The sequence below is a fragment of the Myotis daubentonii genome, chromosome 3 (genome assembly GCF_963259705.1).
Source record: "Myotis daubentonii chromosome 3, mMyoDau2.1, whole genome shotgun sequence".
NCBI lineage: Eukaryota > Metazoa > Chordata > Mammalia > Chiroptera > Vespertilionidae > Myotis > Myotis daubentonii.
Window position 1 is genome coordinate 42,718,997 of NC_081842.1, and position 28,000 is coordinate 42,746,996.

Genomic DNA, 28,000 nt, shown 5'->3' on the forward strand with positions numbered 1-28,000 from the left:
AATTTTTCATATACTCCAAAGCATGGGGATTTTTTTTTTTTCATCTTACAAATTCAGGGTTGTTTTGCAAAATCCCAGGTTGTTCAAGTGGTTATTTGGCTCTTCTATTTTTAAAAATTATCAAGCCACATTTTATATTCTGATATTTTTAACTCTTTGAGTTGCATATTACTTTGAGTAGTCATCATCTAAATTGTATCACCTTCAGAGGCATTTTCTTTCCTTTTGAATTTTCTTTACTCATTCCTTTGGGTAGTTGTGGTCAGAAACTGATGAATTGCTTGCTAGAGCCTTCTCTACAGAAGGAAACTTCCTGTGTTGTTATAAACTGCTCTCATGTTACTGCTCTAGCTAATTCTTCTTTCTCCTAAGTCACCAAATATTTCTCTCAAAATTTTCATGTGTTTTTTTTTTAACATTTTGGTAATTTTATTTTGATGTAATTTCAAACAAGAAAATTTCAAGAATTACCCACATTTTTAAAGTTAAGATTAATTACCAGTTGTTTACATTTTGCCTCCTTTGGTTGATTATTCTCTCTCACCTCCAGTGGGAGCACGCGCGCGCGCACACACACACACACACACACATGCATGTGTATACATGCACGCAGATATTTGCACACATCATTCTTTCCAAATCATTGGGAAATAAATTGGACACATGTAAACACTCCTAAGGACATTCTCTTATGTAACCACAGTACAGTTATCAAAAGCAGGAAATTTTAACCTTTATCCAGTACATTATCTAATCTGTGGTCCCTATTCAAGTTGTACCAGTTAGCCCAGTATTGTGTTTTATAATGTCAACATAAGAAATATTCAAACCTATAGAGAAGTTTTGTGAGTTTACTTGAGCCAAACTGTCAACAGTTGCTGGGAAGCAAAATCTCAACAGATTGAAATAATGCTCCAGAGAATGGCAGTTTTGCACCTTATTTTATACATTATAATCAAAAGAGAAGACAAGTTACATAAAATCCATTGGTGATAGACTAGGGAGATGGGAGAAAGCAAAGTGGAGAAGCCTTTGGGTTTGGGTGAAAAGTAAAATATAGACACATATATCTTTCACATAGGTGGGTACAAGATAGTTAACAGTCCACAGTTAACATGACAAAATAACGAGAGGCTTTATGGTCTCTGCCCTGTGCATTAATTGTGCTCTGAGGGGTCTGGAAAAAGGGGGAGTTACCCTGACATTCCAAAGGAATGTTATCGAAGATGCATTTGTCAGGGAAGATTCTAGTCTGGGACATGACTACCTGCCATAAACTGCTTTTAGTTAAAATTTTTTTAATTTCAGACCATCCACTGTGGTTACTTTAAGTCCCTGAGCTTGCAAGGCCATCCTGCAGGCCTTCCCTAACCTTGTCAGGTTATCATGCGGCCCCTTTCCAACCACAGTAACTATTTTCCCTCCCTGGGAACCAGTCCAGGATCGCACAGAGCATTTAGCTGTCATATCTCTTTAGTCTCTTTTAATCTCCTCAAATAGTGATGTTTGAATTATATAGGCCAGTTATTTTATAGAATGTCCTTTAGTTTAGGTTTGTTTGTTGTCCCTGTAACTAGATTCAGCTTTTTGGCTGAGTGATATAGTCTTCTCAATGCATCCTATCAGAAAACACAGACGTCAGTTTGCCCCAGTATTAGTGATGTTCACTTTTCGTCATTGGTTAAGATGATGGCCACGAGGTTTCTCTACTTCAGAGTTACTATTTTCCTGGGTTTCTTTTTTGCTTGCTGACTTAAGACAACCACTGATTAATTAGACCATGGATTATTTTATGTTCTTTGTGTAGCTCGAGATGCTGCTGTGCAGAAGATAGAGACTATTATCAAGGAGCAATTTGCACTTGAAATGAAGAATAAGGAACATGAAATTGAAGTCATTGACCAGGTATAATGATGACAAATTAAAAAAGCACACAAAGCTATTGAAAAAAATCTACACATGATGACTTGAAAAAAAATCTCTTGAGATAGAATCATAGTTTGTTTTTTCCCTTTGCTGTTTTTTTTTTTTTTTAAAGAGCTTTCTCATTTTTGGAAAAAAGACATGCCCCCTCCCTTTTTTTTAATTAATGAAATTACAGGAAAAGATAAAAAAATTTACCTGAAATTTCATCCCAAAAATAATTCCTCTTTGCTCTTGTGCTCAAATCTTTGTGGATGTTTCAATGACAATGCATGTGTACACATAAATATACATATTAATATGTCTGTATACTCTTGCAAAAACATTGGTTTTTGTCATTCTTTTAGGTCTTTTGCCAACCTGATTGGTGGGAAATGGTCATTTTTATTTGTCTTTGATTATTAGAGAGGTCGAGCTTTTGTTGGTCATTTGCATTTCTTATTTTATGAATTATTTATATATCCGTCCTGTCATTTCTATTTTTTAAAGTAATGAGTTGACATTTGTTTTTAGCGACTGATTGAGGCAAGAAGGATGATGGATAAACTTCGTGCCTGCATTGTCGCAAACTACTATGCTTCTGCAGGACTTCTAAAAGTTTCTGAGGTAACTTTTCCTCATATGCAGTCATTTCTGGCCACCCATATTGGTTGTGTGAAGGGGAAATTAGTAGTGTTGATGTGGAATTCCTGCCTTTGAAACATTTCTTATATTGACCTTTAGAATTCAAGAAGCCTAGCCTACTTTCCTGGGAATGTACGTAAACTTATTGTGTTCACCCATAATCCTTTATTCGTCCTTTAATCGTACCTCTCTACGTTGTCAATAATCCTAAGTAACATTTTTTTCTTTTTAATTAATCCCTTTCCTACTAATATTTAGCAGTGTTGTTAGGCTTTGCAGATACAAAAATAACTTGCCTTCTTTCTCTTCATTTGATTATGGTTGGCTTTGGAGTAAGTTGTAGGTTGATTTTTTTTTTTTCTTTGACCTTTTATCTAATGAATGGGATTTTTTTGTTTCAGTAGATTTGCCCTGTTTAGGAAGCCCTGATTTCCATCCCCCCTTACTTTTTATGAAAAATTTCAAATAGGCAGAGAAAGTTAAATAAGCACCTCTTAATGCATCACTTAGAATGAACAGTTTTAACATTTTTGCCATATTTATTTTATCTGTTTTATTTTTCTCTGAAGCATTTGAAAATAAGTTTCAGGCATCATGACACTTCACCTCTAAACACTTAATTACATATTTCCTAACGGCCATTCTTCTATGTAGTCACAATACCTAAGAGAATGATTCACTACTATTATCTGTTAACCAGTCCATATTCAAAAATTTTCCTAGTTGTCCCCAAAATATCTTTTAAAGCTGGTTTGTGGTGGTGGTGGTGGTTGTTCTTTTTTTAAACACAACAAGGATCTAATCAAGGTTCATAGCTACATTTGGCTATTTTGTTTCTCTAGATTAATTTTATCTAGACCGGTTCTCCCACCTATTTTTCCCCCAGAATATTGACTTATTTTAAGAGACCAGGACATTTATCTTGTAGAATGTTCCACATTTTTAATTTATTTTTTCCCTTGTTTATTTCTTCATTCCCTCTATTTTTCCTGTAAACTGAAAGTCAAATCTAAATACTGGATTATTTTAAGGTTAAATCTTTTTGGCAATAATGCTTCATAGGTGATGCTATATACCTCATGTTGTTTCACTTCAGGTTGTCCTGCTGTTGGTGATAAGAGTGTAATTATTTGTTTACTGTGATTGCTACTAGATAATTCCAGTTCTAAAGGATGTGGATAGGATTGAAGGCAATAGGACAGATTGTTTGACATTTTGATAATTTCAGCATAACTTTGTTGTTCACTCTTAAATTTTTTTTTTCTTAAGTTTTTTTCAATTAGAGTTAGGTAATTCTTCTTTTGGACAGTACTGGCTCTGTGAGAATGGCGGGAGGTATGATGGCATACTGCTTTGCATCGTTTCCTATGGTTTTATAGATAAGAGGTACCTTTCATATTTAGGCGTTCATGTCATCCCATGTAGCTTTAGGGTGCCTGGTATTGGTGATACTCCTGTTGTTGTCGTAGAGAAATCTGGAGTAGTATTCGAATTTAATTTTAGGTGGTAGGCAGTTGTCTCTTCTATTGCAGGAGTTTCCATAAAACATTAGAGTCTGAGCCACTTTTCTGCAGCTAACAAATCATAACAAATTACCACAAGCTTGGTTGGCTTTAAACAACAGGAAGTTATGATTCTGGAGCCCAGCAGTCCAAAATCAAGGTGCTGGCTGGCGGATGCTCTCTCTGAAGACTCTTAGGAAGAATCTTCCTAGCCTTGTCCTAGCTTCTAGTAGTTGCTGGCAATCCTTGGTGTTCTTGGTTTGTAGCTGCATCACTCTAATTTCTGCCTCTGTCTTCACATGGATGTTTTCCCTCTGCATATCTTCTCTTTCTCTCTATGTTCAAGTTTCCCCTTTTTTAAAAAAAGAAATATGTTTTTGTTGATTTTAGTGAGAGAGGGAGGGAGAGAGAGAAACTTCGAAGTGAGAGAGAAACATTGATCCGCTACCTCCTGCACCACCCCTACGGGTGTGTTCTCTGGCCAGGAATCAAACTGGTGACCTTTTGGTGCATGGGACGGTGATCAAACAACTGAGCCACCCACGCCAGGCCAAATTTCCCTCAAAAAAGCACTTTTAATTGGATTAGGGCCTACCTTCACCCAAATGACTTCATCTGAACTTGATTACATCTGCAAAGACCCTATTTCCAAATAAAGTCACATTCATAGGTTTAGGGTGGACATGAATTTTTGGAGACACTGTTTAACCCAGAGTAGATTCTGATGTCATTTGTTATGTGGCTTGCTGTTGGATTCAACAAAATGGACATCATGATCTAAGGGTTGTATGACGTAGGACTGTAGCTATTCTGAAGAGCTGATTATTCATTTAATGTTTTGTTCCCTTTTTTCTTTCTTTTTTCATCATTAGCAGTTTTGAGTTGTGCTATTTTGTGGTCCAGAAATGTAATGATTTTTATCTTATATTCTGATTAGGATATATTCAATGATACTTAGTTATAATAATTTTTAGTTTGTTGTAAAAAATATATTTATAGCTCTAAAAGATACCTTTATTATTGAAATTCAACAGCTTTGTTGCTTTGATTCTGAAACACAAGTATCTGGCTCCTTTTTCTTTCTAAAACAATTATTTTAATAGCACAGGTTTTTTTGTTTTTAATTTTATTTATTAAATTGATAGGGGTGAAATTGGTCAACATGAACATACAGTTTTCATGTGTGGTTTCTATGTTACAAGATCTGTATATTTCAGTATGAATGGCACAAGTTATAAAAGCTGGGCTTCCTAGGAACATAGCACAGTGTGTCATACTAGGTAATAGAACACACTGTATTTTGTATGCAGGTTAATGAGATACAGAAAAATACCCTAGGCTTCAGTACTGAACTGAGGGCAAAGTTTATGTCAGTATTAATAATTTTAAAGCATTGTATACTACATTTTTCTCCTACGTGGGAACTATTTAACATATGCATATATTTTTATATTTCTTACAGGAATGTTTTATTCAGAGCTGTTCTAGCTATGTAAAGCGATGTGAAACTTATTTTTATTTTTTATTTTTATTGATATGAGAGAGAGAGAGAGAGAGAGACATCAATTTGTTGTTCCATTTTTTTACATTCATTGGTTGCTTCTTGTATGTGCTCTGACTGGAGATCACCTGCAACCTTGGCATTATCAGGACAATGCTCTGACTGAAACATATTTTTTTTAAGTCCAATTTTGCTTTCCATATGTTACTATGTATTTACCTTTATTTTTCATTTACCTAATACTAAAGGCTAAAGAGGACTTGTATCTTTAGCCTTTGGTGTTAGGATCTTTGCATAGTTACTTATCACTTCCTTGTTTTGGTGGTTCAGACGATGTTAAGGAATTAGGACTTTATTTTATGGGTTTGGAGAGATTTTGAAAGATTTTAAGCATGATCTTAAAGTAGATAATTTTGCCTACTTTTGATGAATTTGATTAAAGTTTATTTTGATTGCTTTCACTTTTGCAGGGATCAAAGACGTGTGATACAATGGTTTTTAATCATCCTGCTATCAAGAAATTTTTGGAATCACCATCTAGGTCATCATCTCCTGCCAATCAAAGATCAGAAACTCCATCAGCCAATCATTCTGAAAGTGATTCTTTATCTCAACACAATGACTTCTTGTCTGACAAAGACAATAACAGCAATATGGATATAGAGGAAAGACTCTCAAACAACATGGAACAGAGACCAAGTCGAAATACTGGAAGGGTATAGTTGGATGGACGGGAGGGAACCAAAGGAAAAGGGAACTATATTTATTAAGAGTATGTACATGTTATTTCATGTAACCTATTTTATAGGAACTCTGGGAAATAAGTTAATTATATTCCTTTTATTGATGGGGAAACTGAGTCTCAATGAGATTCAAGTTATATGTGTCCACAAGTATCAGAACTGAGAGCTAAACCTATGTCTTTCCTTTTTGTTGTTGTTGTTTTTGTTACTCCTCACTCAAGGGCATTTTTCCATTGATTTTCAGAGAAAGTGGAAAGGAAGGAGAGAGACACATCAATAAGCTGCCTCCTGCACATGCCCCCATCAGGGCTAGGGATCGAGCCTGCAACCGAGGCATGTGCCCATGACTGGAATTGAATTTGGGACCCTTTAATCTGCAGGCTGACACTCTATCCACTGAGCCAAACCAGCTAGGGCTAAACCTATGTCTTTCTGATTTTAAAATTCAGTACCCCTGCATATGGCATCACTCCTAGTGCCATTCACATGGACATGAAAATATGAAAAGAATTTTGAGGAGTTGGCAATGCTGTGACCTTGCCCAAGGTCTTTGCACTCTGTCATGTTTATTTGCAAGAGCAGTGATTCTTGAGCATTTTCCTCTGTGAAACTTGATATTCTAAGATACTTTGATAACTGGAGGAAATGTGACAAATGATAAATAGAATTGAAAACCATTTATTGCTCTTTGATCCTGCCAGTTTATGGAGTTGCCATCTCAAGATACTCTGAACTTGTTGGTATAATATTTGGCTTCATTTATTTTTAAAATAATTTTTATAAAAAAAACTTTTTGAGAGAGAAAAAGGGAGAAGGAGAGAGAGAGAGAAACATTGATGTGACAGTGAAACAGCCTTGTCCAGAAATCAAACCAGCAACCTTTTGGTACAGAGGCAATGCCTACTAACTGAGCCACACCAGCCAGGGCAATATTTGGCTTTGGAAATAAGACTGATGGTTTTTCTCATGTAGGTGTTCTATGATAGAAAACATTTCAGGGCTGCTTTTCACAAACTCAGACATCAAGGATTTGATTTATTTTTTATAAAAATGAAATTGGACATTTTTCTTATTATAAATTCATGTATTCATTGCTGAAAAATTTAAACTACAGAAAAGTAAAAAATAATAGAAAATCAATCATAATGCCACTAAAAAATCAGAACTCTTACTGTTTGGATTTACTTGCCTTTTCCAGTATTATTTCTGGGAAAATACTGTATATTTTTTCTTTTTATAATTAAAAAGAATTTAGGTTGTATTGATCATTGGATTTAGAAATTTATCATCTTTTATATAATATACATACTCATGTTTATGTAACAAATATTTAGTACTTACTATGTTTTAGGCACTTTTCTAAGAATTTTACAAAGCAATCATGTAAGGTAAAAACTATTATCATCCTTATTTTATAGGTGAAGAAACTGAGACAGAAGTTAAATAATTACCCAAGATTATACATCTACTAAATGGAAAAACCAGGACTTAAACCCTGGCAGTCTGTCTCCATAATTAAACTTGAACTATTGTGTTTAAATTACTTCTCATCGAAAATGTTTTGATAGTATAGAAGGTTGAAAAGAAAGTAAATTTCATTGAGCTCTTTCCCCTTTACCATTTCCCAGAGGTAATCATTGTAATTAGTTTCTTGTGTATCCTTCCACGCCCTATTTGCATAGACAAAGCATATGTGTATGCCCACTGAGCACACACACGTGGAAATAATAGTGTACAAACTTTTTGTCTCAACTAATGCAAAAATTAGAGTAAAATTATTCTTTTATGCTCTGAGGTGCCACAAAGCCAGAGAATTTTGTAATTTAAAAAATTGCAATTTATTCTATTTATACCTTGTATGATTTTACAGTTTCTGCCTATTGAAAATTGTCCAAATTGAAAATGAAAATTATGATTTCTTTCAGGACACCTCTAGTATTACTGGCTCCCATAAAACAGAGCAGCGGAATGCTGATCTTACAGGAGATGAGACTTCACGACTTTTTGTAAAGAAAACAATAGTAGTGGGCAATGTGTCCAAGTGAGTATCCAGTTGAATTGTCTCATTTTCAGTCATCTATTTATGTTAATAGAACTCTGGCATACTCCTGTAGTATTATAATAGATAGAGAGCTCAGGAATTCTTTTTTTCAAACTCTTAGTTGTTTTGTTTTAAAATACATTTTTATTGATTTCAGAGAGGAAGGGAGAAGGAGAGAGAGATAGAAACATCAATGATGAGAGAGAATTATTGATTGGCTGCCTCCTGCACACCCCCTACTGGGGATCGAGCCCACAACCTGGACATGTGCCCTGACCTGGAATCAAACACCGACCTCCTGGTTCATGGGTCGATGCCCAACTACTTAGCCACGCTGGCTAGGCAAACTCTTAGTTGTTTTAAAAGAAAAGTAATATCCAGAGACTTGAGAACTCTGCCTCAGTGTGCCTGCCAATCTTTGACATAGAGTAAATTATGCTTGATAAAAATTTCTAAGACATGAGGTTTTACACAAATGGTGTATTTCAATAAGCATGTAAGTGTGGATAAGTTTAGAGGAACTTTTGACTTCTTCTGACCTAGTTTTAACTTAGGTAGGTAGTTCCTAAAAATGTTTATTTGGTTGCCAAATTGAAGTGTTTTTAATTTATAGCAGAAGGTTGCAGACCAGTTCTTGAAGACAGAATTCCTCCAAGTTAAAGAGCTATCTATCTCTTTTAACAGTATGATCGCATGCTATCTTTTGGGAGTGTGAACATTTTTGCCAAGTATCTAGGAACGAATAAAGACATCATAAATCTTCAAATAGCGAAAGATTGTTACTTCCTCACAAAGTCTTATTTGCCCTTTTCCAACCCTGTTAGGTATATTTTCCCTGTTTTTCCTTGTCATTTTTCTCATATAATCATTTTCTGTTTTCATACATTTTCCCCAAATCAGACTGGAATCTCTTTTGGGTAGGAACTATGTATTATTTATTTTGTACCTTATATTAGTTGGAGTTCAGTAAATATTTGCTTGATGAATAAATTGACATATTTATGGAAATTATAATTAGATTCAATTATTTTAAAAAGGATTTGGAAATACAGTAATTATCTGGCAGGAAAATCAGACGGGGGGCGAGGAGGGGATCTTTCAAGCCCCAATTAATGGATCATTAATAACAAACAAGAGGTACATAAAATCTCAGGATACTAGAAACAAAGATTCTTAATGATCCATGTGAAAGTATTTAAATGGAACCATAAAATATGATTAGGCAATTAGATTTCTATTTTATAGATTATTTTAGAGTTAGCATGTATTCAGCTAAGGAAACTAAATAGTTTGTGTGAAGTGTTAGAGCTGGGGTCTTATGTATAGTACAGGACAGATCAGCCCAGGAAAGGTCTAAACTAGAAATCTAAATAGATCCACTGGGCCACAAGAAGATTGGGTAGAAACAGTCATTGACATTTTCAAACAATTATGTCTAATATGTAGGTTTTGGGGTTTTTTAAAGACAAGCTAGAACTAAAATACTGGTTAATCATAAATTTTAAGTAGAGGGAGTGATTGGCATGAAAATTGTAAGGTCTTTGTTCTGGAAGCGGGTAAAAATACTGATTTACCCTACGTTTTGTTAAGAGTGCTTGCTGCAATATCTAAGATAACAACTAAAAGAATAGATAGAGAAATTTAAACTTTAACAATAAGGGAGGGGTGGAAAATGAATGAGAAGAAGGGGGAAATCTGATTCTAGAAAAAGGCAAGCAGGGGCAGGAGGAGGGATATAAAGAAGAGAAAAAATAAAACAAGTAGTATAAAATAATTTAGTAATAACAAATCTAAATGTATAAACAGTCATAAAAATGCATATGGATTTAACTAGTTAGAATATAGTAATGCTTATATTGAGATAAAATAACCTAAAATTCAGATCTCTGTTATTTTTCAGGCACATCTAAATACAGAAAGATTGAGAGTAAGCAAATAGGATCTTGCTCCCAGCATATGTCCTCAGTTTGGCCCAAAAAGAAAAGAAAGTAAGCAAATAGATAAACTAGCAAATTCTAACCAAAAGAAAACTAGTGTAACATATTAATATCAGGCAAAAGAGACTTTAAGACCAAAAGCATTCATAGAGGTAAAGATTTATTATATAATGATAAAAGGTTTTCTTCATCAAGAAGATAAAAAAATTCTTAGCTTCTGTGTACTTGATAACATAGTCTTAAAATGTCTTAAAATGATAACAGTCTTGAAATTGATAGAACCACAAGCAGAAATTACCAAATGCACTACCACTGACTTTATATACATCTCTCAGTAATTGGTACATCCAGCAAACTACTTATATGAATATGAAAAGTTAGAATATCAATTAACAAAGCTAAAGTACACACATAGAAGATTACACAGAACGAAAAAAAAATTTAAGCATACAAGGAACATTTATGAAAATTCACTATATAGTAAGCCATAAAACAAGCTTCAACAAAGGACTTGTATTTTTTCTAACCACTAGTGCAGTAAAGCTAGAAATCAATGACAGTAGGATAACTAAAAAAACCTCCAATATATCTGGAAATTCAAAACACTCACAACAACTCATTAAGGCAATGAAAAAAAACCACATTAAAATAACCAGAACTAAATAATAACTCAAAAGTTGTAGGCTAACACTAAAGGGATAGTTAAACGGAAATTTGAAGTCTTATAAGACTACAGTAGAAAAAAAGCTTAAAATTAATGAACTAAGCAGCTTAATTAGACAATGCACTAGGGGAAGCAAAGAATTTAGAGACGAGCCCTAGCCGGCTTGGCTCAGTGGATAAAGCGTCAGCCTGCGGACTGAAGGGTCCCAGGTTCGATTCCGGCCAAGGGCACATGCCTGGGTTGCGGGCTCAGTCCCCAGTAGGGTGCGTGCGGGAGGCAGCCAATCAATGATTCTCTCTCATCATTGATGTTTCTATCTCTTTCTCCTCCTCCCTTCCTCTCTGAAACCAATAAAGAAATATATTTTATTTATTTATTTATAATTATTATTTTATTTATTTTATTATATTTTTTTAATATATTTTATTGATTTTTTACAGAGAGGAAGGGAGAGAGATAGAGAGTTAGAAACATCAATGAGCCAAAACCGGTTTGGCTCAGTGGATAGAGCGTCGGCCGGCGGACTGAAAGGTCCCAGGTTCGATTCCGGTCAAGGGCATGTACCTTGGTTGCGGGCACATCTCCAGTAGGAGATGTGCAGGAGGCAGCTGATCGATGTTTCTAACTCTCTCTCTCTCTCCCTTCGTCTCTGTGAAAAATCAATAAAATATATTAAAAAAAAAAAAAGAAGAAGAAACATCAATGAGAGAGAAACATCGATCAGCTGCCTCCTGCACATCTCCCACTGGGGATATGCCCGCAACCCAGGTACATGCCCTTGACCAGAATCGAACCCAGGACCCCTCAGTCCGCAGGCTGACGCTCTATCCACTGAGCCAAACCTGGGTTTCGGGCTCAGTCCCCAGTAGGAGGTGTGCGGGAGGCAGCCAATCAATGATTCTCTCTCATCATTGATGTTTCTATCTCTTTCTCCTCCCTTCCTCTCTGAAACCAATAAAGAAATATATTTTAAAAAATAAATAAAAAAAAAGAATTTAGAGAGGAAAAAAAATAGATAGCATACATAAACATGGTGGAATTAAGTAAGGAAAAAAGATACAAATAAATATTAGAAATGAAAAAAGACATAACATCAGATGCTGCACTGTTAAAGAGATAAGTGTATTTGAAAATGTAGATGAACTGAAGAATCCCTAGAAAAATACAACTTAAAAGTGATGCGACAAAGGAAACTTGGAATAGTCATAGAACTACTAAGTAAATTTTATTATTTATTTTTTTAAACATTCCTGTGACAAAACCAAACCACACCACTTGGCTTAGATTGCTTTACAGGCAGCATGAATAGATAATTCTAGTTGTATACAAAATCTTCTGGGGACAAAGAGACAATACTTACAATTTATGTTATGAGGATATCCTAACTCTGTTCATAAAGCTTGACATGGAGTTCATAAGAAAATAGATATTATGGGACATCACACTTATGAATATAGATATAAAAATACTGAACAAAATCCTGAGCAAACTGAATTCAGTAACTATAGAAATGGTTATTGTGTGCAAGAAATGCAAGTTTGGAATAACATTAGAAATCAATAAGTATAATAAACACATTAACAGATTAAAGAGGATAAATACTTGATCAAAAATGCAGAAACAACCTTTGACAAAACTCAACATCTATTTGTGATAAGTCTTCATGGCAGACTTAGAGTTTAGTTAACTCAGATAAAGAATATCTTTGAAAAACCTACAGTATATTTTATACTCAGTGGTGAACTCAAGTCTTCCCTTTAGGATTAGGAACAAGACAAGAGATGTCTGGGGCCACCACTCCTGTTCAGTATTGCTCTTGGAGATACTAATGTAGTCCTGTTTAAAAAATTAAAAAGTATATGGATTAAAAAATAAATGTCATTAACAGATGACACTGTCTACATAGAAAAATATAAAGCAATTTTTGATAAAGTTTTAGAGTTAATGAGAGAACTTGACCAGGTTGTTGAATATAATATCAATACACAGAGATGAGTTGTTTCTGTGTGACAGCCACAAAATTAGAAAACATGATTTTAAAAGATGTATTTACTATAGCAATAAATATACAGTAAATAAGAGACAAGTAAGCTTTTCGTGAATTATAAAAACTTTAAAGACTTAAAAGAACTTAATAGTATACTATGTTCATGGATAGAAAGGCTCAGTATAATAAAGACAACACTGCTCTTCAAATTGATATGTAGATATTCTGATTAAAATCCTGACAGGATTCATGAAATCCAGAGGCTGGATTTTATATATGGAAGAGCAAAGAATCAAGACTGAACAAGAATACTGTTGATGAAGAACCAGATTAGGCAACGTGGCCTACTGCATCACTAAGGATAACTATAGGCATAGATGACATATAGAAGGCTATGACCATATTTTCTAACAGAATGTGATAAGGGGGCCTTGTGAAATAAAATCACCTGCATAAGGGAGGGCTAAAGATACTGGTTTTACTATGGGCAGAACTTAAGGGAATGGCTTGTTCTTTTTTTTTTTTTAATCTTTATTGTTCAGATTATTACAGTTGTTCCTCTTTTTCCCCCCATAGCTCCCCTCCACCAGTTCCCACCCCACCCTGCTCCCTCACTCCCCACCCACTGTCCTCATCCATAGGTGCACGATTGTTGTCCAGTCTCTTCCTGCATCTCCCTCATCCGTTTCCCCCCCCAAGAATAGTCAGTCCACTCCCTTTCTATGCCCCTGATTCTATTATAATCACCAGTTCATTCTGTTCATCAGATTATTCACTTGATTTTCAGATTCACTTGTTGATAGATGTGTATTTGTTGTTCATAATTTGTATCTTTACCTTTTTCTTCTTCTTCCTCTAATTAAACGATACCTTTCAGCATTTCATATAATACTGGTTTGGTGTTGATGAACTCCTTTAGCTTTTTCTTCTCTGTGAAGCTCTTTATCTGACCTTCAATTCTGAATGATAGCTTTGCTGGATAAAGTAATCTTGGTTGTAGGTTCTTGGCATTCATCACTTTGAATATTTCTTGCCACTCCCTTCTGGCCTGCAAAGTTTCTATTGAGAAATCAGCTGACAGTCGTATGGGTGCTCCCTTGTAGGTAACTGACTTTCTTTCTCTTGCTGCTTTTAAGATCCTCTCTTTGTCTTTTGCTCTTGGCATTTTAATTATGATGTGTCTTGGTGTGGTCCTCTTTGGATTCCTTTTGTTTGGGGTTCTCTGTGCTTCCTGGACTTGTAAGTCTATTTCTTTCACCAGGTAGGGGAAGTTTTCTGTCATTATTTCTTCAAATAGGTTTTCAATATCTTGCTCTCTCTCTTCTTCTGGCACCCCTATAATTCGGATGTTGGTACGCTTGAAGCTGTCCCAGAGGCTCCTTACACTATCTTTGTATTTTTGGATTCTTTTTTCATTTTGCTTTTCCGGTTGGGTGTTTTTTGCTTCTTCGTATTTCAAATCTTTGACTTGATTATTGCGATCCTCTAGTCTGCTGTTGGGATTCTGTATAAGATTCTTTATTTCAGTGAGTGCATGCTTAATTTCTAGCTGGTCCTTTATCACAAAATCGAGGGTCTCATTAGATTTCTTGTAGGTCTCATTAAGTTTATCGGCAATTTCTAGAAAATTCTTGAAAAACCTTATAAGTCTGGTTTTGAACTCTATATCCAGTTGTTTGCTTTCTTCCATTTCTGTCATTTGTGTCTTTTCTTTGTCTCCGCATTTTTTATGCTTCCCTGTGTTGATGAAATAGTTTTCTGTGCTAAGTGTCCTCTAGGACCCAGTGGTTCAGCCTCCCCAATTACCTGAGGAGGATACTCTTGGTGCACCCCCTTGTGGGCTTTGTGCACAGTCTTGTTGTAGTTAAGCCTTGATTGTTGTAGGTATCACTGGGAGGAATTGACCTCCAGGCCAATTGGCTATGAGAATCAGCTGTGTCTGCAGTGGGAGAACTTCTGTGCTGGAGACACCCCTCCGGGGCAAGACTTGCTTCAATGGGGCTTTGGTGCTCACTGAGTCTGCCCCCTGAGTGTGTCCTTTATGGTTCCACAGAGCTGCAAACTGGATGGTCCCACTCTGACCTCTGGGTTTCCTGGCTCCTCGATCTCTAGGGAGGTGCTAATCTAGCCTTTGCCTGAAGCTATCCAGCAAAAGCCTCCCTGCAGGGCTGGGGCGGGGCGGGTCCCACGGGATCAACAGGGCGGGGCTAGCAGTTATGGCTGCTCTCAGTCTTGCCCTCAGAGGCTCTGCTTCTCAGTGTCCCGGTAATCGCTGCAAGCCCCTCGGAGAGAAAGCTGCCCTCAAGTTCCGACCAATGCCAGACAGCCCTGCTTCTCCCGTATGAGTCTGGGTCCCTAGAGACTCACCCGGAACTGGAGCTCAGAGCCTGAGACTACCTCCCGATTGAAAACGACAACTGCGCCCTCAGCCGCCAGCCCTCTCTGCGTGTATCTCCGCACCTTAGTATTTTACTTTCGTACTGTGCCTCCTCTGAGTCTCGGTATGCTTTTCTCTTTCCTTCTAGTTGTAGAATTTCCACTCAGCCAGCCTTCCTGTGGTTCTGGATGATGTCCGTTCCGTCTTTTTGTTGTATTTTTGAAGTGGTTGTTCGAGGCAGCAAACTCCGGTGTTTACCTATGCCGCCATCTTGGTTTTTCCTCCCAGTTTTCTTTTTGTAATTTATTTTTAATCTTGTTTTAAGTAGGTGTTAATTGTTTCATTAGGCTTTTGAAGGAAAAAAAGGATTCTGTTTCTTTTTCTTTTCCTCTAGGTATATACCTCCCGATAAGAGAGAAGAAAATGACCAATCTACCCACAAATGGATGGTGTATGTCCGAGGGTCTCGTAGAGAACCCAGTATTAATCATTTTGTCAAGAAAGTTTGGTTTTTCCTTCATCCCAGCTATAAACCAAATGACCTTGTGGAAGTTAGGTAAGCATACTTGAGTTTAAAGAAGTGCAGATTTATTGAAGTGGAAGAAAAGTGATTTAATTTGAAAACACTCCCTTGAAATTCTTTCTTCCCTCCTCCCACCCTTCCTCCCTCCCTCCCTCCTTTTCTTACTTCCTTCACTTCTAGTCTTACAGCTATCTTTTTTAAATTTAATATTTTAATTGATTGCAGAGAAAGGAAAATTTCAAACATATACAAAAGCAGAGTATATTGAACCCTAATGGATCCAAAGCCAATTATTAACAGTTTGCCAGTCTTTTTTTCCATCAAATTTTCTTTTTCTTTCCTTTACAAATTAGGTTCTCACTGAAAATTCATTGGTTCAATTAGCATTCTTATGAGTTCCTCTCTATCCTCTGAAATCATAGTCACTATTTGGGGAAGATCATATTGTGAACATACCTTTTAAGTCCTCTTAGCAGATACATTCAAGTAAATTGTCACCTTCAAATAGAGTATTCATGACTTACTTTGTTTTTGCCAGAGTGGAGGAATAAATGAGTGTCAGGGGTAGCAAACATAATATTTCAGCCTATGTCTGTCAAGTAGCTATCAAGGATTCTGATTCATATTGTGACATTCATCAAAAACTTTATTTTTTAAAATATTTTTTTATTGATTTCAGAGAGGAAGTGAGAGGGAGAGAGAGATAGAAACATCAATGATGAGAAGGAATCATTGATTGGCTGCCTCCTGCACACACCTTACTGGGGTTCGAGCATGTGCCTGACTGGGAATTGAACCATGACCTCCTGGTTCATGGGTTGAAGCTCAATCACTCTGAGTCACACTGGTTGGGCCATCCAGTCACTCTAGTTCTTTATCTGTGAAAATAATGACATTGGATTATATGGTACTAGGGGCTCAGTGCACGAATTTGTGCACCTTGAAAGGAACTGTGGGCCGCGAGGCTACGGTGGGTACAGGGGTGGGTTTTGGCCCATCCTCCGCGCCCCCGGGCCCCTCCCACCGTGGCCACACACCCCTGCCCCTGTCCCCTGTCTGAGGCAACCCTGCTCCCACCGCCACCACTCCCACATGCTGACGGCCCTGGTCCCGCTCGCACCCGCTGACGGCACGGAGTGATTGGAGCTGGCACCAGCAGTGGATGGGAGCAGGGCCGGCACCGTCAGCAAGTGCAAGTGGCAGCTGCTGCCTCGATAACCCCTCAGGAGCAGGGGTAGGTGGAGAAGCCCTTGGGCGATTGGGGCTGGCAGCCGCAACTCTCACCCACTGACGGCGCCGAGTGATCTGGACTGGTGCCGGGCGCCAGCAGTGGGTACAAGCAGTGGCTCAAGCGCTGGCTGCGGGTGCAGGTGCTGGTTGGGACCTCGGTGCATGGGAGCAAAGAATTTTCAGTAACCATCAGAGGCTTGCCCCAATGACAGCAACCAGCGCCCTGCCTTGGTCTGGTGCCCCCACTCACCTGCTCCACCATCCTTCTGCGGCCAACGCCCTCCATGTTCCACGTGCACCCCCTGGTGGTCAACGCATGTCATAGCGACTGGTTGTTCAGTTGTTCTGCCATTTGGTCTATTTGCATGTTAGCCTTTTATTATCCTAATAAAAGAGAAACATGGTAATTGGCGTACGACCGCTACCCTTCCCATTGGCTCATCAGGGCAATATGCAAATTAACTGTCAGCCAAGATGGCAGCCGGCAGCCAGGCAGCTTGAAACTAACATGAGGCTTGCTTGCTTCAGTGTCGGAGGACTGCAACATTCCCCACCTGCTGCTGCAGGCCTCTGAGCTGCAAGCAACTATGTAACAAACATAGAAGCTAAACAAAACCCCAGAAACATCCCGGGCTTCAGCCAGCAGGATCGCAACATTGTAAGCAAAGGCCAGAAACCTACTTTCAGCAGCGGAGGCCTAAGAGCTGGAGCCAAGCCTCAGAGCTAAAGCTGGCCCAGAATAAAAAAAAAAAGAAAGAAAAAAAGGAGCGGTTGGGAGCTTCAGTCACCCCCAGCCTGAAAACAGCTCTCAGCTCCTCACCCAGACTGGCCAGGCACCCCAGTGGGGACCCCCACCCTGATGGGTGTGTGACCAGCTGCAAACAGCCATCATCCCCTCACCCAGGCTGGCCGGGCACCCCAGTGGGGACCCCCACCCTGAAGGGTGTGTTACCAGCTGCAAACAGCCATCATCCCCTCACCCAGGCTGGCCGGGCACCCCAGTGGGGACCCCCACCCTGATCCAGGACACCCTTCAGGGCAAACCAGCCGGCACCCACCCATGCACCAGGCCTCTACCCTATATATTAAAAGGGTAATATGCCTCCCAGCACTGGGATCAGCGGAGCTGCGAGGCCTCCCAGCACCGGGATCAGCATGACAGAGGGCAGCTCCCAAACCCCGTGATGGCCCTGCGGCTCTGTGTGTGACGGTGCGGCGTCCCAACCCCCTGATCGGCCCTGCTCTGTGTGTGACAGGGTGTGGCGCCCCAACCCCCCCCCCCCCCCACACACACACACACGGGCCCTGCTCTGTGTGTGACGGGGTAGAGCCACAACCTCCCCATCAGCCCTGCCCTGAGTGTGAGAGTGGCAGCACCCCAACTCCCCAATCGGCCCTGCTCTGAGCCCGACCAGGGGCTGCACCTAGGGATTGGGCCTGCCCTCTGCCACCTGGGAGCAGGCCTAAGCCAGCAGGTCGTTATCTCCTGAGGAGTCCCAGACTGCGAGAGGGCACAGGCCGGGCTGAGGGACCCCCCTCCCCCCTGAGTGCACAAATTTTTGTGCACCGAGCCTCTAGTATAGGATAAGTGTCTTAGCTCTAAGTATCCAGTAATTGAAAATTTAATGTAGGTTTGAGTTAAATTTTTCTTTTATAATTTATCATTTTAGCATAATGCAGCATACTGATTTAACTTTAAATGAGGAAATGTAAATGATTGTCAGAAGGATGTGAATTTCTAATTTATCCATTATGAGAAAACTTTTCCTCTAGAATGATTACACGTGCATTAATGTGTTAATATCTGCTCTTCCATAGAGAGCCTCCTTTTCACCTGACCAGAAGGGGCTGGGGTGAGTTTCCTGTCAGAGTTCAAGTTCACTTTAAGGACAGCCAGAACAAGCGGATAGATATCATACATAATCTGAAGGTATTGTAACAAAACATTGTTCTCTGGAAACGAAATATCTCTTTCACCCGGTATTGAACGTAGTAGGTTAGTCCTGAGAGAAGCAGCCAGGTGAAGGATAGTGGAAGCAGGGTAAATCTTTTTGAGTGTGTTATGCTATAACACTCCTTTGTCCCTTGAAGGTTGGGGGAGCCTTTACAGTTGAATGTATGTTCTTTAAATCAGATCATCAGAACACTTGAATTTCTGACCAGAACTCACTGTTATTGTGTTACCTATGGTTAATCTCTTTTTAAAAAAATTTTACTTTTCTATCAAATGAGGCAAATACAGCCCGGCTGGCATGGCTCAGTGGTTGAGCATCAACCTATGAACCAGGAGGTCACAGTTTGATCCCTGGTCAGGGCACATGCCTGGGTTTCGGGTTCGATCCCCAATGTGAGGTGTGCAGCAAGTCACTGATCAGTGATTCTCTCTCATCATTGATGTTTCTATCTCTCTTTCCCTCTCCCTTCCTCTCTGAAATCAATAAATATATATATATATATATATATATATATATATATATATATATATATATATATATTAAAAAAATGAGGCAAATACAGAAAGTCCTAAAATGATGCTTCATTCAGTGTCATTATAATGATGAGATGTCATAGGAACTTAACTCTTTAAATATCATTTAACCTATAGCAGATTTGGTTTCATTATACTACTAGAGGCCTGATGCACAATATTCGTGCAAGGGGCTTGGCTCTCACAGCCCCAGCTTCGTCCGGAAGGTCGTCCGCAAGGTCGTTTGGCTGTCCGGTCTAATTAGCATATTAAACTTTTATTATTATAGATAGATGTTTTGCTTAAAGTTGTAGAACCTATCAACGACATTAGGTGAGGAGTTCCTGAAGTAAGCCTTGTCTGTTTATCTCCTAAGGATAAAGAATATGTTTATTTCCGAAGAGTAACAATTGAAGTGAACATGTTTTAGAAAATGTAAAGTACTGTAGCAGGTTGTAAAACTTCAGTTATTTATCCTCACCTGAGGATATGTTTATTTATTTTTAGAGAGAGGAAGGATTGATCAGTTGCCTCCTGTATGTGCCCTGACTGGGGATCAAACCCCCAACCTTGTGGTATACAGGAGGACAGTCCAACCAATTGAGCCACCTGACCAGGGTGAAGGTTGTAATACTTTTGATTTGTATTGTCAGAAATCCTTTTCTGATATATCCACATGGTTTGTTATGCAGCTATTATAAGTTATATTTTACAAAGTGTTTCCTGTGCCTGAGGGGTAATTACCATTATAGTAAGCAAAAAGCCCCGAGTATAAAGTATATGTATAGAATGAGGTCACCATGATTTTAAAAAAACACAAAAGAAATATACCAAAATGTTGGAGTACATAATTGAAATAATGATGTTGTGATCTATTTCGTATGGCCTTTTTATCTGTGTGTGGTTTTTTGAAAGTATTTTTACATAATGAACAGTTATAAAAATATTTTTTATAGTTGGAAGATAGACAATTTTTAAAATGTTCCTCTAGGCCAGCGGTTCTGAACCTGTGGGTCGCGACCCCTTTGGCGGTCGAACGACCCTTTCACAGGGGTCGCCTAAGACCATCCTGCATATCAGATATTTACATTACGATTCATAACAGTAGCAACATTACAGTTATGAAGTAGCAACGAACATAATTTTATGGTTGGGTCACAACATGAGGAACTGTATTTAAAGGGCCAGAAGGTTGAGAACCACTGCTTAGGCCCTCACTATAGTAGTCTTGTATATGTTTTCTTATATTGAACTTCTCCTATAGCACCCTTACTTGTGGCTTACTACATTGTTCTCATTAATGACTCCCAAAACTGAGCTAAATGAAACTGAGTACATCTGCAGAAATCCATTTTTTGTTTCCTTTGTTCTATAAATACAACTTTTCAACCTTAAGGCATGTTGAAATTTGTCCTCCATTGCTTGTTATGCAGCCAATGTAAGACAGCTTAACTTAATGTACACATTATTTTCTAGAGATTACTGTGAGATTAGATTGCTTTATGACCTCAGAGAAGAACTCAAATAAAGAATTTACTGCCTCTTTGTTCAGAGGAGCAAAATGTGGTCCCACTTACTTAGAAGATCTAAATTAGTTTTGCTTTCTTTTTATCTTTAAACATCGCATATACCATTTTATAGCACTGGGCCCAGCCCGTATCCCGATGATTATGGAAGTTGTTTGCGTAGTTTTGCATATTGTATTCTCCATATCACTTAGAATTCCTGGTGAAAGATTGAGGCACAGTATTTTAAAATGAGGTATTTAAAGCATTTCTTGTCAAGTTTTTTTAAAGCTTAATTTTACTACATATTATATATCAACTAGAGGCCTGATGCATGAAAATTCGTGCAAGAGTAGGCCTTCCTTCCCCTGGCTTCCAGCACTGGCTTTGCTCCAGCACCTGGGACCCAGGTGGCTTCCCTCTGGCTGCCAGCAGGCACCCGGGACCCGAGTGGCTTCCCTCCAGCCCCAGCTTCATCTGGAAGGATATCCAGAAGGACGTCTGGTCTAATTAATGTATTACCCTTTTATTTTTATAGATTGGCCTTGAAGCCTTAAACACCTATATTGTGACCATGTGATTTTTTTTTTTATGATATATTTATTTTTAAATATATTTCTTTATTGATTTCAGAGAGAAAGGGAGAAGGAGAGAGAGATAGAAACATCAATGACGAGAGAGAGTCATTGATCAGCTGCCTCCTGCACAGCCCCCACTGAGGATGGAGCCCACAACCCAGGCATGTGCCCTTGGCCGGAATCGAACCTGGGACCCTTCAGTCCGCAGGCTGACGCTCTATCCACTGAGCCAAGGCGGCCAGGGTGTGACCATGTGATTTTTATTTGTACTAGAGTATCACTTTTCCTGTCATTTCTATGTCAACCCTCAAAGCCATCTTTGCTTCTTCCATTTTTGTTCTAAATATTCATTTAGTTGCAGACCATTATTCTTCATAATCTTTCTTATATTCTGCCCTTTTATTGTTTCCTGATTAGCTTCTTTAATTCTAATCTGTCTTCATTCTGCACACCACCATCAGATTAGACTTCCCAAACTAAGAGAACTATTATGGTATTCCGGTCTGAGAAACCTATATTGCTTTTATTTTTTGTGATTATAGATAATGCTGCAGTAAACATCTTTTTTTGTAAAATGTCCTCCATGTTTGGATTGTCCTTAGAATGGGTTGTTCGAAGTGTATACTTTATATTAAAAGTATGATTACTACATGTATATCTGAGGTTGTTTATATTAATTTTACTCAATTCTTCCCCACAATATTAAGAGGGTTTTTGTTGAAGTGATGAATTTATATTATGAAAAAGTAGTTATGGTATGAAAACTTGTGGTGAAAGAGGTTTTAGGTAAGATCCTATCTAATAATAGACAAACATGGTAATTGACCATACCTTCACTACGCCTCCCATTGGCTAATCAACACGATATGCAAATTAACCGCCAACAGAGATGGCGGCTAATTTGCATACTGCAGGCAGGGCCGGCAGCACATGACGCTGCCTGCGGGCCCCGGGCTCCGGACCCCTGACCCGGCAAGGCGGGGCCAGCAGTGCACGAGGCTGCCTGCGGTACCCGGGCCTTGGACCCGTGACCTGGCGAGGGAGCAAAGCAGTGGAGAAGGGAGAGAGCCCAGGTGGCAGAGAAGGGAGGGAGCCGAGGGCTAAGCGGTGAAGGGAGGGAGCGAGGCAGTGGAGAAGGGAGCAAAGCCCGCCCTGGTGGGCTTCGCTCCCTTCTTTGCTTCACTGCAGTCTAAGGAAGCCCTATTCTTGCAGGAATCTTCCTGCAACGGGCCTCTAGTATATTTATAAGTAAGCTTGTGAAACCTAACTCTTCCTTTTGTCTTTAAATAGCTGGATAGAACTTACACTGGCTTGCAGACTCTTGGAGCAGAGACGGTAGGTTTTTTCCCCTATAGCATTATTTGGGAACAAATAGACTGAAAATTGATTTTCATTTTTAGTTAGAAAAAAAATGAGTGCTAAATTTAGAAAAATTTTATATCCCCCTCATTTATTTTTTAGCGTGAAAAAATACACATAAAATTTACTATTTTTAAGTATACATTTAAGTATTATTACATATACTCACATTTTGTGCAGTGATTGCTATCACCCGTTTGGAAAACTGAAACTGTAACAATTTACAATAATTCTCTATTCTCCTCTGCCTCTAGCTCAGCCGTGGGCAAACTACAGCCCACGGGCCAGATCCGGCCGTTTGAAATGAATAAAACTAAAAAAAAAAATAAAAGACCGTACCCTTTTATGTAATGATGTTTACTTTGAATTTATATTAGTTCACACAAACACTCCATCCATGCTTTTGTTCCGGCCCTCCGGTCCAGTTTAAGAACCCATTGTGGCCCTCGAGTCAAAAAGTTTGCCCACCCCTGCTCTAGCTCCTGGCACTCACCCCTCTACTTTCTCTCTCTCTGAATTTGACTACACTAGATGCAATATAAGTGGTATTGTACAGTGTGGTTTTTTTTGTAACTGGCATGTTTCACTTAGCATAATGTTTTCAAGATTTATCCACATTGTAGATGTGTCCGAATTTCCTTCCCAAAAAGGCTGAATAATGTTTCATTATATGTATACACTACATTGTGTTTATCCATTTATCTATCTGTGAACACTTGAGTTGCTTACATCTTTTGGCTACTGTGAATGCTAAGAACGTGGGTCTGTTTGTTTCAGTCCCTGCTTTTAATTCTTTTGGATAAATACCCAGCAGTCAGATTGCTGGATGATACTGTAATTCTTTTTTTAATTTTCTGAGGACCTGCCATACTGTTTTCCATAACAGCAGCGCCATTTTATATTCTACCAACAGTGCTAAAGGATTCCAATTCTCCAGCACTTGTTGTTTTATGTCTTTTTTATAGTAACCAGGTATTTCATTATGGGTTTGGTTTATATTTCCCTAATGGTAATTGATGTTGAGCATCTTTTCATGTGTTTATTGGCCATTTGTTTATCTTCTTTTGAGAAATGTCTTCAAATCCTTTACCCATTTTTGAATCGGGTTGTTTTGTTTTTTGTTGTTGAATTTTAGGAGTTCTCTCTATATTCTTGGTATTAGTCTCTTGTTAGATATATGAAATATAAATATTTTCTCCCATTGTGTGGGTGATCTTTACATTCTTTTTTTTTAAATTTTTCATTCTTGATTATGTCCTTTGATGCACAAAAGTTTTTAGTTTTGACATAGTTCAATTTATGTTTTTTTCTTTTGTTACATGTTTTTTTGTGTCATATCCAAGAAATCATTGTCAAAGCCAATGTCACGAAGCTTCGCCCCTATGTTTTCTTCTAAGATTTTTATTGTTTTGGGTCTTTGATCCATTTTGAATTAATTTTTGTATATGGTGTAAGGTAAAGATCCACGTTCATTCTAATGCATGTGGGTATCTAATTTTCTCAGCACCATTTTGTGAAAGACTGTCCTTTTCACATTGAATGGTCTTGGCATCCTTGTCAAAAATAATTTGACCATATATGTGAGGGTGTATTCTGTTCCAATGGTCTATTTCTGTCTGTATGCCAGTACTACACTGTTTTAATTAATATAGCTTTGTAATTATATAAGTTTTGAAATCTGGAAGTATGAGACTTCACTTTTTTTCTTCTTACCACCTCCCCCCCACCTTTTTTTGGAATTTATGATATATCAGCAGTAGTCATTATAATTATAATTAGCTATTTATAGTTTGTGTTATATTAGAAGATACTTTTTGAGCACAGAGTATATGTGAGGCACCGGTCTAGGTAGTGGGGATACAGATTTCTGCACAAGATAGCTATTGTTTTCAAGTATTCTTGGTTGTGTTGAGAACTGGCAGATGGTATACAGTAAGCATAAAAGCAGATAAGGTTTAATTTACAAATAAGTGCAATAAAGAAGAGAGTAGCCGGGGGACAAGAGAATTGCTTTAGCTAGGTTGGTTAGGGAGGCCTGAGAAGACGACATTGGATTGAGACCTAATGGTGAGAATGAGGCAGACATGCAAAGATTTGGAGGAAGAGTGTTCTAAGGCATTGAAACAACAAATGGAAAGACCTCAGTCTTATGATTAGTATTAATAATTATCTATTAAAGCAGAATAGGTTATATTCTGGGATAAAATCCTTCAGTTCTTTTTTTTTTTTTTCCCCAAAAAGATTTTGTTGAAACAGATGACTTGAAATTACTATACATTTTTTTAAAATCCCTTTCTGGGCCTCTTTTACACATATTAACTGTGTTCCTTCCACATTGACAAGTTATCTTTATAAGCATGGTTGGGGGAGATAAAAATTATACAGGAAAATAGATTCTCTTTATCCTTCCCCTTGATGACCAAGGACTTTATCCTGAGAAAAGAATTATTGAGGATAAAAATACATGGATTCCACATAAATCCAAAAACAATGTACTAAGCTTCTTCGCTCAATAAAGCAGATTTACTTATCTTAAGACTGGGGATGACCATGAGGCTTGGTGATGTTTTACCGTAAAAAGCATAGTTCGATTTTCCTCAATATCCGTTGGCTGCACAATATTGTGTCCACTGATGAGGTGGTTCTCAATGTCGTTTTCATCAAAAGAGGTGAAGAAACTGTGACTCCGCAGGCTCCCATCCTGAAACTCCTTCCTGTAGGCCCGCTGCGAGTAGGACTTGCGCATGGGCCAGCGGCCCTGCTCCGTGGGCCCCACGGGCTGCAGCACCGATCGGAACTTTTCCGTGATGGAAAGCGCCGCAGCAGGGCTGCTGGCCTCGGAGTTCTGGGAGACCAGGTCAAGTTCGGCTTTCCTGCTGCAGCTGATGTGGTTGAACTTCTCAATGCACTCGTCGATCAGGGCCGGCGGCGCCTTCTTGTGCGCCACGGTCACCCGGCCGCAGAAGAGCACCTCGAACTTCTTGGAGAACGTGTCGTCGAACTCTGAGGGGCAATGCAGCTCCTCCTGGCTGGCGATCCTCCCGGCGTGGCGGATGGAGCTGATGATCTCGGGCACTTTTGTTTGGTCATCAGCTTTGAACACGTAGCCGCATCGTCCTTAATCAGACAGGCGAAGTAGCTCGGGTCGTGACTGTTGTGGATCAGTTTGTGAGCGTGCTGAGGCTTACACTCGAAGATGCTGGAACAGATCAGCGGATCCCACTGCTGAGTCTTCTCTGGCTCCAGTTCACATCGCAGTCCAGAGGGCGAGACGCAAAGCCTGGACTTGCTTGGTACCGGGTTCCTTTTTGGAGGACTGCCCGCTGAGCCGGCGCACCTCTGCCACGACCCGGGGCAGCATGGGCATGGTGGTCAGGGAATGCACAGGCAAGGAGCCCACCAGCTGGAGGCCGAAGGCCACCCAGACCTCGTTAGGGAATGGATGCTTCCTCGCCGTGAATGTGATTGGTTCCATCTTGGGAAAGGTCTGAAAACTCAGCAACACCTTCCCTTACTCCTCGATGGTAGACCCAGCAACCTATTTGACCTGCTCCTGGTGCAGAAGCCTGTGCGGCGGCGCGCTCAGGGCGCGGGGCCGGGCCGGGCGCTCAGGTGCTGGGGGGCAGCTTGGGGACCGCCTGGGTGCGCGGGGCGTCCATCGTGCCCCCTGGCAGCGTGCTTCCAGCCGCCAGGGCCGGGAGGGGCCCCCGGCTGGGCTCCCGCCTCTTCACCGGTGTCCGAGGCCTCCTTTAGTTCTTGAGATGGAAATTGCCTTTGAAGTATGATTAGAAATCATTTGTCACATCTCTTAGAGTACCGTGATCTTAGAAGGTTTGGGGCTTTCTGGGACACTGATGATGAATTCATGAGCCCAATTATTGCCCGATTTTGTAGGTAGTGGATGTTGAGCTCCACCGGCATTCTCTTGGAGAAGACTCCATTTACCCTCAGTCCTCCGAGTCAGACATCTCTGATGCCCCACCGTCTTTGCCTTTGACCATTCCAGCCCCAGTGAAAGCTTCCTCACCAATAAAGCAGTCACATGAGGCAGTACCTGATACCTCCGTGGAGAAAGGTAATATATTTTTTCTTGTACATTCATGTTATTTTTCCTTATATGGAGGAGTCATCCTGCGGCATTTATTTTTCTCATTTACATAATATGATAGTGAACTGCTGCCTTCAGAGACAGAAAAAGGAAATTTTCCATAAGTAGGCATGTTGCCTCTACTATCCAGTACTATTATGAATATACCAAAATGCTTATTACTCTTCTCAGAAAATATCTTTCATTAAGTTCTACTAACATTTTGTAGAATACAAAACTCACTAAAAAGCATTAAATTTTTAAAATAGAAATTACTTTATTTTTATGGTTATATTGCTATTTTTGTAGATTCAAAGAAAGCTCTATGTTTCTCTATAGGACATACTTGAATAAATCAGTGTTGCAAACTAGACCATGCCACAAATTTTTTTTTTGATTGATTTTAGAGAAGAAGGGAGAGGGAGAGGGAGATAGAAACATCAATGATGAGAGAGAATCATTGATTGGCTGCCTCCTGCACACCCCCTACTGGGGATCGCGCCCATAACCCAGGCATGTGCCCTTGGTTGGAATCAAACCTGGGACCCTTTAGTCTGCAGGCTGACGCACTATCTACTGAGTCAAACCAGTTAGGGCCACGAATCTTAACTTTAAGTATGACAAATTGTTTATTAAGGAATAGATACCATTCTTCCCACATGATAAAATAGAGCAAAACATCAAAGTAATAACTGTGAATTGGAAAAATCAAATAATAAACTTATATGTGCATTAGGGAAGGGGACTTGAACACAGTCTCAATTATAGCTAAGCAGGGAGAAACAAAACCTCTTCTACTGTGAGATACACTGATGATAAATAAGGTGACCCTGCCTCCTCCTCCTCACCAAAGTAAATGAATTCATTAACATTTCCTGTAACTGGATGATTCCCTAACAAAACATTAGTTCTGATTTTGCAGTATCAATGTTGAATTTTACAGCACAAACTT

General features: G+C 39.2%; 1 protein-coding gene across 10 annotated transcripts in view; it reads left to right on the forward strand.

The window, feature by feature from the left end:
* Positions 1-28,000, forward strand: part of YEATS2 (YEATS domain containing 2) — a 103,625-nt gene that overhangs the window by 27,069 nt on the left and 48,556 nt on the right. For 9 of the 10 annotated variants that reach the window (XM_059687177.1, XM_059687176.1, XM_059687168.1 and 6 more), the window contains exons 3-10: positions 1,808-1,905; positions 2,437-2,529; positions 6,021-6,266; positions 8,219-8,334; positions 15,694-15,855; positions 18,871-18,982; positions 22,893-22,937; positions 26,856-27,036. In XM_059687177.1, the coding sequence (XP_059543160.1) occupies positions 1,808-1,905; positions 2,437-2,529; positions 6,021-6,266; positions 8,219-8,334; positions 15,694-15,855; positions 18,871-18,982; positions 22,893-22,937; positions 26,856-27,036 (1,053 nt within the window). The remainder of the gene's footprint in view (positions 1-1,807; positions 1,906-2,436; positions 2,530-6,020; positions 6,267-8,218; positions 8,335-15,693; positions 15,856-18,870; positions 18,983-22,892; positions 22,938-26,855; positions 27,037-28,000) is intronic. The other variant, XM_059687175.1, reaches the window with a different exon arrangement.